Source organism: Epargyreus clarus, unplaced genomic scaffold, assembly GCF_041222505.1.
Source record: "Epargyreus clarus isolate Ecla_fem2 unplaced genomic scaffold, WU_Ecla_fem_2.2 ptg000012l, whole genome shotgun sequence".
Classification (NCBI taxonomy): domain Eukaryota; kingdom Metazoa; phylum Arthropoda; class Insecta; order Lepidoptera; family Hesperiidae; genus Epargyreus; species Epargyreus clarus.
In genome coordinates this window covers 2,593,586-2,610,686 of record NW_027332220.1, presented here as the reverse complement: position 1 = coordinate 2,610,686, position 17,101 = coordinate 2,593,586, and the positions used below count along the sequence as shown (strand labels likewise).

The 17,101-nt window shown below is 38.0% G+C and overlaps 1 protein-coding gene across 2 annotated transcripts in view; it reads right to left on the bottom strand.

Annotated features, from left to right (window-relative positions):
• Positions 1-374: 374 nt before the first annotated feature.
• LOC140746107 (somatomedin-B and thrombospondin type-1 domain-containing protein) overlaps positions 375-17,101 on the bottom strand; it is a 79,880-nt gene continuing 63,153 nt past the window's right edge. For both annotated transcript variants that reach the window (XM_073078108.1, XM_073078109.1), the window contains exons 3-6: positions 5,266-5,460; positions 3,689-3,812; positions 2,701-2,777; positions 375-1,192 (exon numbers count right to left, since the gene is read on the bottom strand). In XM_073078108.1, the coding sequence (XP_072934209.1) occupies positions 993-1,192; positions 2,701-2,777; positions 3,689-3,812; positions 5,266-5,460 (596 nt within the window). In that variant the 3' untranslated portion in view covers positions 375-992. The remainder of the gene's footprint in view (positions 1,193-2,700; positions 2,778-3,688; positions 3,813-5,265; positions 5,461-17,101) is intronic.

Below are 17,101 nucleotides of genomic sequence, written 5' to 3'. Positions count from 1 at the left end.
TAACAGTAACTTTGACGGTAGCAATGAAATGTAAATATCCTGTGTTGCACCAATTTATTTGGTAATGTCATTTGTGTCGCTGTCACCACAATTCTTAGTCGACATTGACAGATACGGAAGGTGACAAATACAATAACTTTAACCTTAACCATTAAACCTTATAACAGCAGTGATTATTACTAAACATGGATTTATTGATCAGCCTATAATAATTTATCTATGTATCAGTTTTCTGATTTCGTATTAAAAAGAATATCCTTGTGACAAACTTTTATATGACAACATAATCTACGTTTGAATATAATAATTAAACTGAAAAAATATATTTTTGTGACAAACTTTTGTGTGACGATATAATCTATCTTCTTTTACTTTTGTGTGACGACATAATCTATCTTCTTTTATACTATTAAACTTAAACATTATTACTGAAAGGGTATATATATAATATCTAGTCTAGAATCTATATTAAACGGAATATTTTTGTAACAAAATCTTTAATATGACTTGTAAACAATAAAACTTAGACATTACTAACTAATCAGTCATAATGACACGGTATCTTCTATTTCTATTCAATCTTAAAAATGTGACAAACTTTTATATGACAACACAATCTATCGACTTTTAAACTAAGATATAATTAACCAGTCATAATAAAAAGTCTATTATTATTATTATTATTTAAAATCCATAATTAAAGTAATATTTTTGATACCAAATTTGGTATTGAATTTTTACCTGTGCATACAATCTATTTTCTTTATTTCAACAATGAAACTTAGCTATTTATTCCGTATTAAACGTTCAAATTGTGACAAACGTTTACATGACAAAAAATCTATTTCCGTGACAAATCTTACATGACAACAAAATCTATATCCGTGACAAATCTTACATGACCAAAATCTATTACCATGACAAATGTTTACATGACAACAGAATCTATTTCGTGAGAACCTCAAATATAACCCTAAAGTACTGCTAGCTAGCTAAACGAAGATGAAGTCCGGGTTGAGGCAGCAGTCGCTCTGCCGCTCCAGCTGCCGCGCGCGCACCCACTTCCCGCGGCAGTGCGGCGCCACCAGCGCGTAGAAGCGGGTCGTGTGGTGCGCCACGCCGTGCCCGCTGCAGCGCCACTGCAGGTCGCGGCGCAGTGCCGCTGTCTCGCATGACACGCAAATTGTGGCACCTGGGTTGGAGCATATACATAAGTAAATTGTGGCACCTGGATTGGAGCATATAAATTAGTAGATTGTGGCACTTGGGTTGGAACGTATAAACTAGTAAATTGTGGAACCTGGGTTGGAGCATATACATAAGTAATTTGTGGCACCTGGGTTGGAGCATATAAATTAGTAAATTGTGGCACCTGGGTTGGAGCATATACATTATTGCAAAGTATTTTTTTATAGAAGTAATAATTGAGCATGTTATCTAACTGATGGTGAGTGATCACTGCCACACATGGCCATTAATATAGCTGAGAAGTATTATCTCAAGACACAGAGACATCTCAGCATCAACACCATTCCACCGTAAAGTAAGTAATGCTTCAAGATAGAGCGGTGTGGCGTTGGTTCTTCCGCGGTTAAATTGTAGGTATTTTTTAATCTGGTAACTGATATACCTAATCAATCCCGGAAAAGATTACTGGATAAAAGAACTATTTCAGTCACAGATGCGAATTCTTTTGTACACTAAGTACACGTGTTTTATAAGTACGAGTATCTCTCCCTTACGACCCCTTTCAAATAAGTATATTAACTGGGTTATCCTGCTTTGTTTTGACTTACAATCTACAAACATTGTAACACTTTTCAGATTTTTTTCTATATTTCCCTCCTCTATATTTCTTTGCCGTAAAAATGTTCAGTATTCCCATAAACAGGTTAAATTTATTAAGATGGACAAAATAATTCCGGGGATGAGATTACTTTATACGAAACAAAGGTATTCCGAAAATATTTTGAAGGAAAATATTATTTTGTACTTTTTTTCATGTTTAATGCCAAGAATGTTTGTTATTTCTGGATACATTAACAAATCTTTTAGGAATTATATACTTCGTATAAAGGATTGAATTTGTAAAGTGCTTGTTAAAATATTTACCATTTTTTCTTTTTACTAAATCTAGGTATTACTCGGGACTTAACACTATGCCTAGGTAATGTAGTCTTTGTGTCCCTGTAGTCCCGGGACTAGAATAGGGCTATGGTATTATCTGCCTGTCGTAAGAGGCGACTAAAAGGGGGCTTCCGGGGTTGCGGGCGGCCAGAGTGGGTGCTCCAACCGTCCTGTAACCGACCCCGGGAAGGATGACGGTATGTATCGAGAGGTATGGTAAGCCACGTCATCGACATTTGAAGGTGATAGAACCTTCAGTGGTTCGTCTCCGCCACTCCTATTTCTGCCTAATAACAGCAGTGAAGGGTGTGGTAAGGGAGACATACTTTTCCGAGGCGTTCCAGCTTAGTTCTCAGGGGTAGCGGCACATTTGTGGGTGACCTCAGGTACGATTGGTACGAATCTAATTTTATCTGGTGTTGATTACAGATGTACATGGGCGGCAGTAGCCACTTACCATCAGGTGAACTGCACGCTCGTCTACTAAAAAACATCGAGTACCTTTAGAAGGCTTCCCTGTTAATAAAAAAGGTTCAAAGCAAGAGAAATTTAAAAATATCATAGCGGTCTCACCTTCTCTCAAAGCCTTGTAATCGGAGTCCATATGGCAGGCTTTCGAAACCTTTGTCACTTCGAATTGCACGCAGTATCTGTAACAAGTTACATTGTTTTTATTTTGATAAAATGTAGCGACGGTTTTGTATCAGTGAAATTGAAAAAATCTGTCAATTAAGTAAAAACATATGGTATTTTTAACGACTTAAAACAATGAGGTTCTGTATTTGACCGTTATGTATGTATGTATGTATGTGTATATGTATGTATGTACGTATGTATGTATACTCTTATAAACTTGTATGTCTGCATTTTCTTAGAAACTACTGATCCAATTTGGATGGATGTTTTGGTTATTTGAAAGCATATCTTACAAAGAAGGTCTTAGTACAAAATACATTAGGGATTTTTTTACAGTTGTCCTGGAAAATCGGGAAAACCTTCCATATAATCTTGAAAAACTAAAGTAGGTACGAGTATTTCTAGACAAAATAAAAATTTACGTTTTTGCGTACCACATTGACAGCTGGCGACTTAAAATTGCAGTCTTTGATGATACCTTCTATCATACGAGTTATCGTCTCTTGTCATTAGCAACTGTTACCGCCTGTCGTCAGCGACCTTCGCTAACTGTCGTCGACCATCAGCAACTATCTATAATCGTCGTTGCTTATCATTGAACGTGCTCGTTTGTCAGTCGCTGACGACAAGCGGCAATAGTCGGTGATGTCGCTAAGTATAGTGCAACACACTTGACAACAGTTGTAACGACACACGGCTACAATCGACGACTGTCAGCAACAGCCGATTGCAGCCGTCGTCAACATGAACTGTAGCTTGTGTGTCGCTTCTTTACCTAATCCATACTAATCGTTAAACAATGGAGTTGAAGTACATACATATAAGGAAGTAAACTCATGTCGTTTGTGTATTAGCCCGTATCTAGTTCATACCAATCGTTAAACAATAGAGTTAAATAAAATAGATATTAATAAAAGAAACTTACTCTCGATGCGAATTGGATTCCGGGTCGTCTGGGTTCCGTAGGCGCAGGTTCTTGCGGATGTCCACCGTTTCATTGGAATGCCGGCTGGACGACAACGAGCCGGGGAGGATCATTGCTGTTTCCTCTGTAACAAATAAAGTTGTTAAATACCTATCTCTTAATAATACCGCTGGTAAGCCCAGCTTTTGACATGGCCATGGGTCACGTCACCTGTCTTTGTTATTAAATAAATTTGTCTGTCAGATATTGGCATCCAAATTTTAGCTCTCTATTTCTCTTTTTTACATACCTTCTCCTTCTATCTATCCCTAACATATACACACACGATCTCTCTCTCAGACACACACACTCAAGCAAAAGTAACTTTGACTTTTGTAACTTTGTGTTTGCCAAGTGTCCAAGAAGACATTACCATTATTGATATGCTACGAAGATTATTTTTTTTCTTCTAACAGCCTTAGGGGTGTTAAAACCAATTAACGACTTACTTTGTTTTGAAATGTCGCTGAACCTTCCATAAGCCGCTTTAAAAAGCAGATCTGATAAAGCCTAGCAGTGCATGTCCTTAAATACCATACCTCGTTGTGGAATATCGCTGTCCGCTGCGCAGCCGTACGCGCACAGGTACTGCGCGTGGAGCGCAGCACCTGCCGGCTGCGCTCCATGCTGCCGGAGCTGCACTCCGTGCGCTACTATGCGTCACAGGCTGGCATTCGCATTCTGACAATCTGTCTCTCTCTTTCTCTTACACACTAATCGCTCTGTCTGCCCGTTCCTTCTACATACAGCTACACGCGCACTCACACACAGACATACAAATAAACGAACAAGAGTCATTTTCAATGCAAGTAATTGTAATTTTTTTCCTGTGTCCAAATTACCTTGTGCTTGTAGTATAATGTTACTCTGCCTCTTCCACTGTTACTATTTAGCTAGACGGATGTAGTACCTAGCAGCACGGTACCTCGTTGCAGCACGTGACTTTTTCTTCCATTAGCTGGCTGTAGTGAAGATGCCATTATTTTCTTAGACAGCGTACCTCGTAGTGGAATATCGTTATCTGCAGCGCAGCCGTTTTGCGCCTGGCACGCGCGGCGCTGCTGCAGCGAGGGGCAGTGCCGGCCGCCGTGCGCCGGCGCCCGCAGCACCTGCCGGCTGCGCTCCATGCTGCCGGATCCGCACTCCGTGTCGCATTGTGCGTCACACGCTGACTTTTGCGTTCAGACAATCTGTCTTTCTCTCTCACACACTTTCTCGCTCTGTTTTGTCTGTTCCTTCTACATGCAACCACACGCGCACATACGACCATACACACACACGCACACTCACACACACACGCAGACAACAATCAAACAAACAAGAGTAAGTTTTAATGCAAGAATTTAATATAAATAAATAAAATATATAAATTACCTCATGCTTACTAATGGAGTATAAATGAAGATTACTGTTCTTCTTCCACAGTTGCTGTTTAGCTACAGGGGTGTAGTAAAAACCTAGTAGCAAGTTACCTTGTTGCAGCCTGTCTTCTAAAAACTAGTATTGATATGCAAGTGTCAATCTCTTAAGGATCATACCTCGTTGTGGAATATCGCTGTCCGCCGCGCAGCCGTGGTGCGCCTGGCACGCGCGGCGCTGCTGCAGCGAGGGGCAGTGCCGGCCGCCGTGCGCCGGCGCCCGCAGCACCTGCCGGCTGCGCTCCATGCTGCCGGAACCGCACTCCGTGTCGCATTGGGACCACTCGCCCCAGTCGGAGACCACGCAATCTAGCACTGGAAAGGCAGTTTTATGTGAGATTTTTTATTTGAAATATTGTCTGTGAAACTAGTTATGCGAGTGTGAGGTAGGCATGACTGTTTTAATTAATGTGTTTGTTACCATTATTTTTAATTGATACTAGCTGTGCCCCGCGGTTTCACCCGCGTTAAAAAGAAATCTAACAATATGCATAACATACCTGCCAATAAAAGTCCCGTCAAAGTCGGTCCAGCCATTTCAGAGATTAGCCCGAACAAACAGACAGACGGACAAAAAAAAGTGTTATTTTGGTGTATGTACCATATGCATGTAGTAAAAAGCAGTTATTTCAATATTAAAAACAGACACTCCAATTTTATTTATATGTATAGATAAAACTTTTTTTGTTAGGGTTCCGTACCCAAAAGCTAAAAGTAATAGATACATGGTCAGAAAATCTCAGTAGTTCTTTAGGCTTGACTAGATGGCGTTCTTACATATAACTAACTATTGCTGAAAATAATAAAATTAATAAAAATAAGTAAGTAATAAAAAATAACAAACGTTTGGTAGTACGGAAGCCTCTATGTCAAGTGTCAAGTGTTTCCGTATTTTTGTTTGAAAATTTAAGGGAGAAACGCAATAATTATTAGTGCATTGAACACAAGAAAGTTAGACTGGTTACAAGTTAAAGTACCGTACATAACGAGATTAGATTAGATGTCTTCACGTCGAAAAGAAAGAAATTTGGCAGCAATAAACACCTAACCCCATAAATTCCTCTCATCCATTGAAGAGCTTGGTATTCAACTCGTAACAGCCCATAAAGGTAGACACGATTCGTCACCGTTTATGGGAAAGATATGGCGTAAAGGTATTTTTATTGATGTGAAAAGACATAAAGACATTGCTATCTGCATTCATAGTAGTTAATGAAAAGATGTACTATATCGAAGCATCAAATAATACTATAAAATAATATCAAAAACATAAATGTGAAAATAGGAGCCAAGTTTAGTATTCAAAGTTTGAATGTTTACTGACTCCGCTGACAAGAAAATTGAAATCTAAATGTGTGTCAAGTTCTTAGTTAAATGTTTCAATGTTAATGTTCATCACCATATAATTCAAGCTTAAGATTTGGTTCAGCTCACTTTTATCAATAAACCTTATTTTTAGAAGAGTAGGTAAGATACGTCATGTCACATCATAAATATAGTATCTTGCTTAAGACACAAAATATTAACCAAATATAAGTAGGTTAAAACTACTGAAGTTAAAACTAGCTGAGTTAAATTGAATAAAAGGAATGAAACATTAAATGTTGTCGTAAAATTATTTTAGAGTATGTTATAAGTATACGGTATAAGTACCTGTAACTTAATTTTGAAAATTATCTCCAGTATTTAGCAGCCATCTAAACGTCAATTGTCGAGGAAGTGAAACAATTCTTATGTCAACGAAATCTACAATCTTAATGTTGAACTTGACTCCCATTTTTACAATTATGTTTTTGATAGAATGAAATAATTAAGTTAAGTGGCTATTATTTCATTTAAATAAAACATAAAGAGATACTATCAGTAGCAGTTAAAATTAAATTTAAAACGAAATTACGAGTGCGTTCAGAATTCAAGGCTTGTTATTTCAATGTCGAAGTTAAAATGAATTTCGCTTTTGAAAGCAGTTGGCGCGTGAATTCGGCGTGAAGAGTAAACGTATGGTATAATTGCAAACGATGCAAGCTTCCGATTTTTATTTTAAAACGGGGAATTTACAAAATAAAAATGAGATGTATATGTTACGTGAGATAAAATGTGTGTAGAGAGTAAAAATACTTTTAAAAGTTAACATTAAAAATATTATTTTATACTCAGTACTTTATAATATTCTTTCGCCGCTTCTTCTGCTTAGCGAAACGCCTTCCGAAGCGGTGGTAATTTGGTGACTTTCAAAAAGTAATCTATATGAATCAATTCTGAATAAATGAGATTTGAATTTGAATTTATTAAATTAGCAAACGAGTATGTAGTCTACCTGACGGTAATTTGGCAAAGGGAGATCTCCCTGTGGACTAGGTGATCATGCCCGGGGAGCGGTCATGCTCCCTCAGTCTCAGTTCGGAGCTTGTATATATGCAAGATGTTTAGAAAACTTCGATAGCGTGATTCAGCAGCGCCATCTCTTGACGAGCAGCGGGGAGTCGCTACACTAAGTACAACTGTCGCCCGTGAACATCTTGAATAATATTAAAGTCCTACTAGAGGTCAACTACATGTGGATTGCTGCCCCTGAGGACTAAGTTGGAAAGCCTCTGGTTTACCACACCTTTCAAACAACAAAGCCTGATTTTGAATTTTACTGGAAAGGTATCCATCTTAGTTTTCAGGAGTCCTAAATCCCTATGCTAAATGGTATTGGTTAAAGATATACATATTCGGCAGTGAACGTTTACCTGCGGTGGACTGCATGAGCATTGGCTACAATATCGTAAAAAATGATATTCTACATATATTCCCTAGCAGGTACATTTTATCTCCCGAAGGGTAAGACGGCTTGTTGCTTCAAAATACATGTACGAACGGTTTATGGGTCATATTAGTAAGCTAACTTCGGATAAAGTCGGCAGTAAACCGCGTATGCAGGGAAATCATAACGTGTGTTTGGGTAATTTGAGGGCTGAAATATATAAGAAGTACGTAGGTAAGGAAGTTATTAGAATATATCAAAGAAAAAACGAATAAAGAAAGATATAAATAACGAGGGTAGATAAAACATGAAAAGGTGACAGTGTGAATGAACATTCAACAGCATAAAATTATAATGTTTGAATTGTTGGTTTGTGAAGAAAATGTCAGTTTTGTAAATAATTATATAAATGATCGAATGAAGGAATAAATGATTAATGGATTAATGATTAAATATAAATGAAGTAATGAAAGTAATAATAAGTGGAAGTACCCTTTGTGGATCGACTCCGGCTGCACCACCTATTTCTGCAGCAGTGCTAAGCGCTGCCGTCTTCTGATTTGAAGGTTGCGGTAAGGGATACATACTTTTCCGAGGCGTTCCAGCTTAGTCCTCAGGAGTAGCGGCGCATCTGTGGCCGACCTCAGGTAGGAATACCTAATCCTATCTTGGGATGAATACAGATGTCCATGGGTGGCAGTAGCCACTTAGTATCAGATGGACTGCGTGCTCGTCTGCTACTCCTATATTATATAAAAAAATATTCATTAATGAAAGAAATTATAAATTAACTGATTAATGGGTTAAAGAGTAATAATACTTTTTTCTTCAAGCAGTAATACTTACTAGGATTATTATTAGGTACTTTAGGTGTCACAAAGGAGAAACCAGAGTTACAAAAGAAATCTCAATTTTTCATTCACATACACAGATACTGAGATCCGTCTGGCAGGGGAGTGAACTTTGAACTCACCGAACTACAGGGCAATATAACTCAATGCCACATTTGTTGTCTTTCATTTAAATTACTTATTTATATTTAAACTTTTTTTTTTTTTTTTTTTGTTTACGAGGGGGAAACCTTCAAAAGGTACCCGACGACGTGGGAGCGACGCCGGGTTATGTGGGATTTTTACCGCACTAAAACCCCCCCGGTGGCCGCCCTCAACGCTTTTTGGAGAACTCCGGGATCTCCGAGGGAACACAACCGGAGTCCTCCGAGCGCGATGCCCGATCGGGCTCTGCCCTGGGGGAGCACTTTTGGCTCCTCCCAAACCGTCTGGTGTTTACGTCGGTATGCGACCACACATATCGTCGTCCTTCCCGGGGTTGCTTGCTGGACGGTTCGAGCTCTCACTCTTGCCACCCGCAACCCCGGAAGCCCCCTTTTAGTCGCCTCTTACGACAGGCAGGGGATACCGTAGCCCTATTCTGATCCCGGTACTACAGGGACAATTTATATTTAAACTAGCTGACCGAGCAAACGTTGTGTTGCCATATAAATAAAAAAATGTTAAGGGTGAATAACCCTATCACTTAGGGGTATGAAAAATAGATAGTAGCCGATTCTCAGACTCAGAATCTAATATATAAAATTCTCGTGTCACAGTTTTCGTTGCCATACTCCTCCGAAACGGCTTGACCGATTTTGATGAATTTTTTTGTGCTTATCCGGTATCTATGAGAATCGGCCAACATCTATTTTTCATCCCCCTAAGTGATAAGGGCGTTTGTCGGGTCAGCTAGTATGCATATAAAATTTGGTAAAAATCGGTAAAGCCGTTTCGGAGGAGTACGGTAACTAACATTGTGACACTCGAACCTTATAAATAAGTTGTACATAAGTCAAGTATTTGACAAAATAAAGTGGTATAATGTAACTAACTACCTAAGTATGAAGATTAAGTAAGAACTTAAGTTATTAGTATTACTAAAGCCGTCCGTCCATTGAAGCCACTTCAAATTGATGTAATTTATGTGACTTAAATAACGGAGAAGTACGTATTTTTGACGACATTTAAATTGGCACTTCCTTGGAAAAAATCAATGTTATTTTAGTAAATTGGTAGCGATAATGGAGGTTAGCTGTTTTTGAAAACACTTAGATGTCATCTTGAGGTCCAATTTTGGTAATGAAATAATGAATGGGGAATCTACTTATCTTTAAGTGGTCTTATGGGTGCGTTGCGGAGGTTAAATTTGCGGAAAGTCGAAAAAAAGTAAGAAGAAAATTATAACGCGACCAGTGAGTGATCAACATTTTAATTGAGAAATGTCATCAACGCATTACTGTCCCACTGCTGGGACGGGTCTCTTCTCAGAATCAGAAGGATTAGGCCTTAGTCCACCCCGCTGACTAAGTGCGTATAGGTAGACTTCAGATACCTGAGGGGGAACCTTCAAAAGGTACCCAGTGTCGTGCGAGCGACACGGGGTTATGTGGGATTCTTACCGCACTAAAACCCCCCGGTGGCCGTCCTCAGCGTTGCCAAGAGGACTCCGGGATCTCCTACGGAACGCAACCGGAGTCCTCTGAACGCGTTGCCCCTTCGGGCTCCTCCTAGGTGAGCTTCAGGACTCACCACACCGTCTGGTGTTTACGACGGTATGCGACCACACATACCGCCGTCCTTCCCAGAAGCGCCCATTTAGTCGCCTCTTACGATAGGCAGGGGATACCGTTGCCGTATTCTAGTCCCGGGACTACAGGGACAAGACTTCAAATACCTATGAAATCGTTTTCTTAAGATTCTTAGGATTGCAGGTGTCCTCACGACGTTTTCCTGCACAATTAAAGCTAGTGATAATTTAGTTCTTATACGTACATAACTTTTAAAATCAGCGGTGCGTGTTCGGAATTTGAACCTCGGACCCCGTGGTCATACATTGTAGACCTTGGTCATACATATGTAGACCGAGTTTCTTAAATCTTAACCACCTGGATATCACTGCTTTGGATTCAGAAATGTATTTAACATAAATCTGCCCTAGGCACGGCCCCCTTAGGGTAAACACATAATAGGTAATGACGGAGTTGTCCCTATAGTTCCGGGACTAGAACAGGGCTAGGGTATCTGCTGCCTGTCGTAAGAGGCGACTAAAAGGGGGCTTCCGGGGTTGCGGGCGGCAAGAGTGGGAGCTCGAACCGTCCAGTAAGCGACTCCGGGAAGGACAGCGGTATGTGTGGTCGCATACCGTCGTGAACACCAGATGCTGTGGGAGGAGCGAAAACTGCTCTCTCAGGGCAGAGCCCAATCGGGGCATCGCGCTTGGAGGACTCCGGTTGCGTTCCGTCGGAGATCCCGGAGTTCTCTAACAAGCGTTGAGGACGGCCACCGGGGCGTTTTAGTGCGATAAAAATCCCACATAACCCGGCGTAGCTCCCAAGTCGTCGGGTACCTTTTGAAAATTTCCCCCTCGTTAAAAAAGAAACAAGGTAATGACGGAGTAATGACGGGTAATGACGGATTACCTCAATATAAATCACCATCTCTTCATGCAAGCTATCTCAGATATTACTCATCCAATATCCTATTCTAGGCATGAATATAGGTATGGGTTTGTAATACCTGTATGAAACAATATGCTCCAACTAAGACCCGAATCGGACGTAAGTAGATTTACGAATGGAATTATTCAGGCTACGTGCTAGCGAACGGACGTCATTGTTACGAGGTTACGGCGAAGTTTACTAAGAGCGTATGTTATGTTATACATATGTAGTTAAGCTGGAACTACATGGTAAGCTTTACTCGCATATCTGCGCATAAGCGCAGATATTTGAATATTACACAAGGTATAGCTGCATTTCATACATGTAAGGTTTCGGACATGGTTGTTAGACAAAATAACTATTTTGGATAATATGTATGGACGTTTTTTATCTTGTGTAAGACGAACTCGCAGACATGAGCCATGCCTATTAAAAACAATGTATAAAAAAAGATATTGTCTGACATGACACGTTCAATGTCTGTATATGTAAATGGGATGTTTATCGTGTGAATACAGCCGTTTTCAAAAATAGTTTTTTTTTATAATATAGGAGTAGCAGACGAGCATGCAGTCCACCTGATGGTAAGTGGCTCCTGCCGCCCATGGACATCTGTAATGAACCCCAGATAGGATAGATATTCCTACATGAGGTCGGCCACAGATGCGCCGCTACCCCTGAGGACTAAGCTGGAACGCCTCGGAAAAGTATTCTCCCTTACCACACCCTTCAAAACGGAACACAGCAGCGCCAACACTGCTGTTATTGGGCAGAAATAGGTGCGGCGGTGGTGCCACTGGAGTCGAACCACAAAGGGTTCTACCACCTTCAAATCCACTATTGTCTCACTACTACTCCCCACTCGTCCTAATATCGACATTCGTTCTACTTTAAAACATAATAACTATCCATTGACCTCCCATGTATAGGACGGCTCATGCTACAGAGAGCTAAGTTTGTTTTCCGGTTTTAGATTACTAATTATTATAAACTATAGTCTAATATCTTTATTAATAAATGGTTTATGAAATCCAAACATATTTTTCAAATTTGATCGGTATTTCCAGAGATTAAATTAAATTAACTTTAATTAAATTTAATTTAATTACATTGGCACGATCAAATAAAAATTCTTCTCTACATATTAATAATATAGAGATAGGTGCATTATCCACGGACTTAATAAATTCTAGTATCTAAAACTTGCGTCTCTGCCGTGTCTGGTACGTTTAAAGCCTGATGTGAATTGAACTTTAGTGTAGAGACTAACATTTTAACTTTGCTTTTACACGAGTTATCTCTACTCTCCAAGAGTTCTAACTATGGAAAGATTAACAAGAATTAGTCTGCACTTTTGCCTTACTCTACTCGGATTTATTTAACTCTATAATCTATAGTTTTAAGCAGTTTTAATGTATTTTAATGCAATCTTCATCTTGAAAATAGGACATTTTAATTGAATTATTCAACGTATTAAAAACGATTTAAAAACGATTAAAAACTTAAAAATGATTAAAAAACGATTGGATTTAAAAACGATTTAAAAAAAAAAACAAGTGTTTATCTATTACGGTTCAAGAGATAATTCCCTGTGACAGACGGACAGAGAGCGAAGTCTTAGTAATAGGCTTCCGTTTATACCCTTTGGGTACAGAACCCTACGAAACAGGTTATCTATTCCTTTTTTATTTTTTTACTTCCTCCAGTCCTTATAGACAGAGGAATCAGATTCCACTTGTCAAAAACTACCAAAACTTGCACATTTCCGGATTGAGATTCCACTTATCAAAAACTACTAAAACTCACACATTTCCACCACACTAGGTTAGCTAAGTACATTAGCTGTACGAAAATGTAACGCACCGCTGAACCAAAACACAAATTGGATGAAAGAAGACTCAAAAGGAATTATTCATTAGGACGGAGAACTTTATATGCAAGTGAATGAACGATTACATTGTTAGAGTTTCGTAACAGTTTGTATGCTATCGCATATGTTGATGGGTAACGTGATTTTAGCATAAAGTAAAACGACCGTATCTCATTAGGTTTGCAAGTTTTTTTTTACCCCTTGTGATAGTAGGAGGGTTACATTTTTCAAGTATAAGCTATTGTATATAATACAAGTAGTTATATGTGTAAGGTGGTAGAACCATTTGTGGTTCGACTCCGATGGTACAACCGCCACACCTATCTCTACCTAATAATAGCAGTGTTAAGCGCTGTGTTTTGGTTTGAAGGGTGGTAAATGAGACATACTCTTCCGAAGCGATTGAGCTTAGTCTTCAGGTGTCGCGCATCTGTGGCCGACCTAGGGTTGGAATCTACCACTTACCATCAGGTGGACTGCATGCTAAATCTGCTACTCCTATATTGTCAAAAAATGCGTGTAACTATTTCTTTAGCGCGGCTGTGGCCTAAGGATCTTGATGGATTTTAAAATATTATAAAATTTAATTAGAGTCGATTAAGCTTTACAAATAATTCAAATAATACACAAAGTTATAATATTGCATTGTAATGAGCATTTAAAACCGGTCCACATAATATTATTCGCACACGAACCTCACTGAAGTGCAACCCGGAATAGTGTAAAGCTCGGGATTTTCAGAAGCTATTCACGTGGCGGGAACTTAATGCAGGTGAATAAACACGTTCTGTTTTAAAGTTTCTTCGAGTGTGTGGCTTTTAACTTACATTGTAATTTAACAAAGGCAAGTTTATAACCATATTTATTAATTATCATACCTACGGTGTCTTGAATAATTTTCATACTTTAGGATCATTGTAATTCAAAGTGACTGGTGGTTTTGGATCTACTAATATAAGTCACAATTTTCGGTATTTTCGAATAATGCCTTGTGAATTTCTGATACATTTGACATTGATATTTTTCAAAAATATTAATATTTTCCAAGTAAAAACATATTTTTTTCAAAGATTGCCGTTAATTACTAAAAATTGATTAAATAACTTTTGTATTTAATAGCTGTGACATTAGCTTAAAATATGTTTAAAATTACCTATATACGGATACATTGAAAATTATTATAAGTGCATTTAAAACCGGTCCACATAATATTATTCGCACGTGAAGCTCACTGAGGTGTAACCCGGAATAGTGTAAAGCTCGGGATTTTCAGAAGCTATTCACGTGGCGGGAACTTAATGCAGGTGAATAAACACGCTCTGTTTTAAAGTTTCTTCGAGTGTGTGGCTTTACTAATACCTGCTTTTGTTTCATTGTGATTTAACAAAAGCGACTTTATAACATTATTTATTCATCTTTATATGTGTTGAAGATGTTTCTATGTATTTTAGAATCTAAATCATTGATGATTTTGGATGCAGTTTTACTACTTTTAATGATTTTATTGTACTTTTTCCAATAAATCATTATTTTTCACCATTGTGTAACTTTACTAATACCTGCTTTTGCTGATTTTACAAAGACAAGTTTATAACCGCATTTATTAATCTCTATATGATTTGAATAGGTTTTCTTGTATTTAAGAATCTAAGACTATAAGCTTACTATAGCTATAAGATTACTATTACTGTTAGAAACAGTTGCTTACTTTGAATAACAGTTAGAAATGCGTGCCTGGGACTCGAACCTCAGACTTTCTGATTGAAAGGTTCAGTTTCAACGGGAGGGAGTTTCAACCAGTAAGCTATAAATGTTTATATAAATGAAGTGATAAAATGTGTCGAAGGAATATAATTAGGGGAAAGTAAAGCAAAATGATTCACCACAGAAAAAAGTAAAAAATTAACCAATGGCTTTAGATATATCAAATTATTTAATCTTAAAGTAGACATGAATCACATTACAGTAATGCCAACATACTGGATGTATTTCAATGTCTGACATTATTAAGATAATAAAAGAAATAATAGTAACAGAACTCATTGTTTTCATAAAATATAAAAGCCAAATTTGGAAATGTATAAGGCTGTCTAAATATCTAGAAATATACATTTAGTTTCAGAACAAGTCTTATCTTTTGATATAAAATTGTCCTGTATTTGTAAATGGTAACATATTTTTAAGGTATTGTAAGTTTTGAAAATATATTGCAAAATATAATTTCTATGTTACTATTCCACAAATATTACTTTAATTATTTTTACTTAATTGATCTATTCGTAACATACGACTCTAGTAGAACCCCCTTACAGCTTTTTACCACGCCTTTATTAGCTTGACATGTATGTATGTATGTAACAGAATCTTTGAATCGTTTTTTACCCAATTTGAACGGTCCGATTAATTTAAAATTTTGAACACTTATCAAGATCCGATGACAATATACGATTTTAATCATTTTATTCCATTCCTCTCATCAGGAATTATTTCTTTGTGCAATTTTAGCCTGGTTTTGAGTTTTTAAACTATATTTTCTACTTCCATATTTGTTTGAAGGTGGTAGAACTCTTAGTTGTTTGACTCCGGTGGCACCACCGCCACACCTATTTCTTTCTAATAACAGCAGTGTTAAACAGCGACGTGTTCTGGTTTAATGGGTGTGGTAAGGGAGACATACTTTTTTCGAGGTGTTCCAGCTTTGTTCTCAGGTGTAGCGGCGCATTTGATCTCAGGCATCTAGTCCTTTCTGGGGTTGATTACAGATGTCCATGGGTGGCAGTAGCCACTTATAATCAGGCGGACTGCATGCTCGTCTGCTACTATATTATAAAAAATAAAAATAAATGTTTCAGCACGGAAGTAATCAAATAGAAGTCCTGACACTTAAGACAGTCATTGAATAATGTCGTACTATGTACAGCTAGAGCAGCTTCTGCTCTAGCTAGAGTTGAACTAAACGTAAGCGGATTTAACAGATTGTCGGATGAAGACCACTAGTCTTTATTTCAGCTTGAAACAGTTTATCTGTTAAATGCAGGAAGCTGTTTTGTAGAAATTTTTGTCTTTAGACTTAGATCGTTACTCTTTAAATCTTTAAATGGCAATAAGATAAAAAATATAAACTGAAAGAAAAAAATATAAAAAACTGTAGAGTAAAACAGTTGAACCCAATTTTTGCGTACTAAATATTATTAAATTTCGATCTTTGCTAGGTAACCTTTCGATAGATTGATTATTAATTATGGGTTCAGAAAGAATAAAAGGTGTAAAGGTAAACTTAATTTAATGTATCGAGATCGAAAATTGATACAAAAAATAATATAATTACTTTCATATATTTTAAAATATTTATATACAAATTTCTGATGCATGCGCTGAAAATGAAGATTTAACATTTCGCTTAAGGGTGATAACGCACGAGTAACAGTGAGGTAATATTTGAGCGACTGTCCCTGTTGACGACTGTTGTCGACAGTTGCTGAAGACAGGCTACAACAATCGGTGACGTGAACTGACGTTGTCGCCGCTGGTCGCGATTGTGGCCAAACGTCAGTCGCTGACGACTGTCGTTAACGAGGTTAATAGGTAGTGACAACCAACGATAGTGGGCGACAAACATTCTCTACATCGACACCATAACCGGTTTCAGTCGCTGGCGATTTTTTTTTTATAATATAAGAGTAGCAGACGAACATGCATACTAAAACACAGCAGCGCTTAACACTGCTGTTATTAGGCAGAAATAGGTGTGGCGGTGGTGCCACCGGAGTAAAACCACAGATGGTTCTACTAGCTTCAGATTGTTTGTTGAAGTACACTGACTGCATTACCCTTAGTATGAGTT